The sequence below is a fragment of the Mus pahari genome, chromosome 17, assembly GCF_900095145.1.
Source record: "Mus pahari chromosome 17, PAHARI_EIJ_v1.1, whole genome shotgun sequence".
NCBI classification, from domain to species: domain Eukaryota; kingdom Metazoa; phylum Chordata; class Mammalia; order Rodentia; family Muridae; genus Mus; species Mus pahari.
Window position 1 is genome coordinate 1,291,699 of NC_034606.1, and position 3,134 is coordinate 1,294,832.

General features: G+C 47.7%; 1 protein-coding gene across 1 annotated transcript in view; it reads left to right on the forward strand.

The window, feature by feature from the left end:
* Nucleotides 1-2,543: 2,543 nt before the first annotated feature.
* Laptm4b (lysosomal protein transmembrane 4 beta) overlaps nt 2,544-3,134 on the forward strand; it is a 41,540-nt gene continuing 40,949 nt past the window's right edge. The window contains exon 1 of the mRNA XM_021216571.1: nt 2,544-2,931. Coding sequence (XP_021072230.1) covers nt 2,833-2,931 — 99 coding nt within the window. The 5' untranslated portion in view covers nt 2,544-2,832. The remainder of the gene's footprint in view (nt 2,932-3,134) is intronic.

Consider the following 3,134-nt stretch of genomic DNA (forward strand, 5'->3'; position numbering starts at 1 on the left):
CCCCACCTATCTCAATTCTGCCCAGCTATAGGCCGTAGGCATCTTTATTTACCAATAAGGGATAACTTGGGAGGCAAGGTCACACAGGGTTCCTTGGGTCTGTGCATAGATTCTCTTCTTGCTGGAGGCAACCAAGCCTTTGGGGCCAGTGTTTAGCATTACAATGCATAGCAAAGGACCAACCTGTCAACCAGGCGGCCTAGACAGGACTACTTAATCAGATTGTCTCAAAAAGAAAACAAAAAAAAAACAAAAAAAAAAAACAGGGAAGAGAACATAAAGGAAAGGTTTTGGGAGACAAAGGAGTTTCCAGTCCTAAAATCCTAGAGGAAAATGTGTAAATTGTTTACAGAAGACAGCATAAAGACAGTGAGGCCTGGAAGAGTAGACTCTATCAAGGCCAGGGAAGCTGCTCTGAAACCTGGACAGGAACGGATAGTTGGGCCCCGAGGCTTCTAGGGATGAAAATAAAGCACTTTCTCAAATAATGGCAGTAATAGTAGCATTGCGCCAATTGTGGCACATGCACAGCCCTTGGGAGGCAGAGGCGGGAGGTCTGGAGGTCTACGGAGCAGAGGGAGTCATTACTACATAGTGAGTCTCTGCTTCAAAAAGCCCCAAACAAAACTAAAAGTGAGTAACCTGGGCTTTATCTAAGTTACAGGGAGAAGCCCAGTTCTCTCTGTTGTTGTTTGGAGACAAACAACTTAGCTCTGTCCGACCTGGAACACACCATGAAGACCAGATTGGAATCAAACTCTCGGAGATCTACTCGCCTCTGCCTCTGCCCTTCTGAGTGCTAGGACTTATGATGTGAGCCCCCATGCCTGGCTCAGTTCTTGTTTTTCTGAAACACTCTTTTGCATTCCAGTAAGATCATTCCAAAGATCCTGTAGCTGTTTGGTTTACCTACCAAGCTTCACCTGTGCACATTTTCTCCAGCTAGTGTCTATTCTATATTTTAAAATCTATAGCAATTTGGCTACTGTGACTTCATATCTAGAATAGTAAATTTTCTGAAATATAAAATTCATCTGATGTGTCATTTGCTTAATAAATTTGAAATCTTTGTGGGAAGAGAGAGGGCAGTTATCTTCGGTAATTTTGAATTTTCAGAGTCTTTCAATGCAGTATTCCTCAGTCTGTATTACCATCCCTTTTCTGAATACTAATGCTTGCGGTTTTGTTCACTAATGGCTGTGGGCATAATTATATACTGTTTTTGCAACCCTGAGGATGGAGCTCAGAGCCTCCTGCTTCCTGAGATAACCCTTCACATGAGAGGAAAGCCCCAGTTCATAACTAACAATAGACAATCCCAGAGAGAAAATTATCTTTAATGTTAGGAAGAAAAGAAACAAATACCGAGCTTTTCCAGTTCCTCCCACAACAGTTATCACGCTTGTATCTCTGCTCAAGGACCTACACTGGAAATAGAAGCCAAGTTTAAACTATACAAGAATGTGGTAGATGCACGTCTTTGTGAAACTAACCAATCTTGACATTATCGATATCTTTCATCTTATGTACTTAAATTTAAATCGAACCTATTTTTTAAATTTTTAAATTTTTGTTGTTTTTCGAGACAGGGCTTCTCTGTATAGCTCCAGTTGTCCTGGAACTCACTCTGTAGACCAGGCTGGCCTCGGACTCAGAAATCCACCTGCCTCTGCCTCCCAAGTGCTAGGATTAAAGGCATGCGCCACCACGCCCAGCCAAATCGAACCCATTTTATTTCTTGTTCCAATCCTGAAATAAAACTTTCACGTGGCCTCTTTTTCTTTTTCCTTCCTTCCTTCCTTCCTTCCTTCCTTCCTTCCTTCCTTCCTTCCTTCCTTCCTTCCTTCCTTCCTTCGTTTCCCGAGACAGGGTTTCTCTGTGCAGCTCTGGCTGTCCTGGAACTTGCTCTATAGACGCTGGCCTGCCTCTGTCTCCCGATTGCTGAGATTCAAGGCGTGCACCACCACCAACGCCCGGCTTCCCACGAACTTTTAATTTAAGTTATCAGAGATTCTTAGCTATCACTGTGGTCATCAAAGGCTAAACTTGGATCCTATCCAAAACAGCAGCTGGAGGGACATCCCCCGCCCCCAGACCCTAGTCCTCTGTCTAGGCTCTTTCAACGCTGTGTATTGTGACTTGCATAGATCTTTTGGCAGTAACTGTTTTTTGTTTTTGTTTTTTACTAGAACTTCAGTCATTGTTAAAAAATGCCATGGAAGCACAGAGAAGATGCCCTTGACACACATTCTATTTTCTGGGAAAAGATTGCTACTAAAGTAATTGAGCTGGGAAGCTGAGACAAATTGCTCTCTGCGGGTTCCGCAGTGGTTCAAAGTACCGCAGTTGACTGGAATAATCATACTAAGCAGTTTTCCTTCCTTCCGCCAGTTTGCAAGATAACTACAATCCTAGTACAGAATACACCGGTTATTTGCAAGCTAGATGTGAGGCAAACACAGCTGGAATGAATCTGAATCCTAAGCAAAGGTGCACCCCATCTCCGGAGAAAAATTCTGGAGACTCCCTGAGGGTCCAGCAACGAGGCATTTATTTGGCGCAGCGCTCCCAGCGCCCGCAGCTGGCTGGAGCGGGTGGTGACATCACGAGCCCGGGCAGGCCACGTGAGCCACGGCCTCTCCTCCCCCTGCCTCCTAGCGTCGCCGCGGTCTTCGAGCCCAGTGTCCCGCCGCAGTGGCCACTCGGAGCTCTCGGTACAGTGCAGAGCCAAGGGTCGGGCGAGCGATCCGAGCGTCCAAGGAGAGGGGCAGGAGCAGCGGACCCGAGACAAAGCGAGCGACGCTCTCACAAACTTGCACGAGCGCCGGAGCTATGAAGATGGTCGCTCCCTGGACTCGGTTCTACTCCCACAGCTGCTGCTTGTGCTGCCATGTCCGCACTGGCACCATTCTGCTGGGCGTCTGGTACCTGGTGAGCACGGCCCGGCGTCGAGGGAGCCCCCGGGGTCCCCACGAGCGCCGCTCAGCCCGCGCCGCTAAGTCGCTTCTCTAGGTCGGCGTCGGTCTGGGGGCCGCCCGCGATCATCCGCCTAAAGTTGTATTATTAGAAAGTTAATTCTCGGGGAGAGCCGGGCTGCAGTGGCGGGGCCGTGTGTGTGTGTGTGTGTGTGTGTG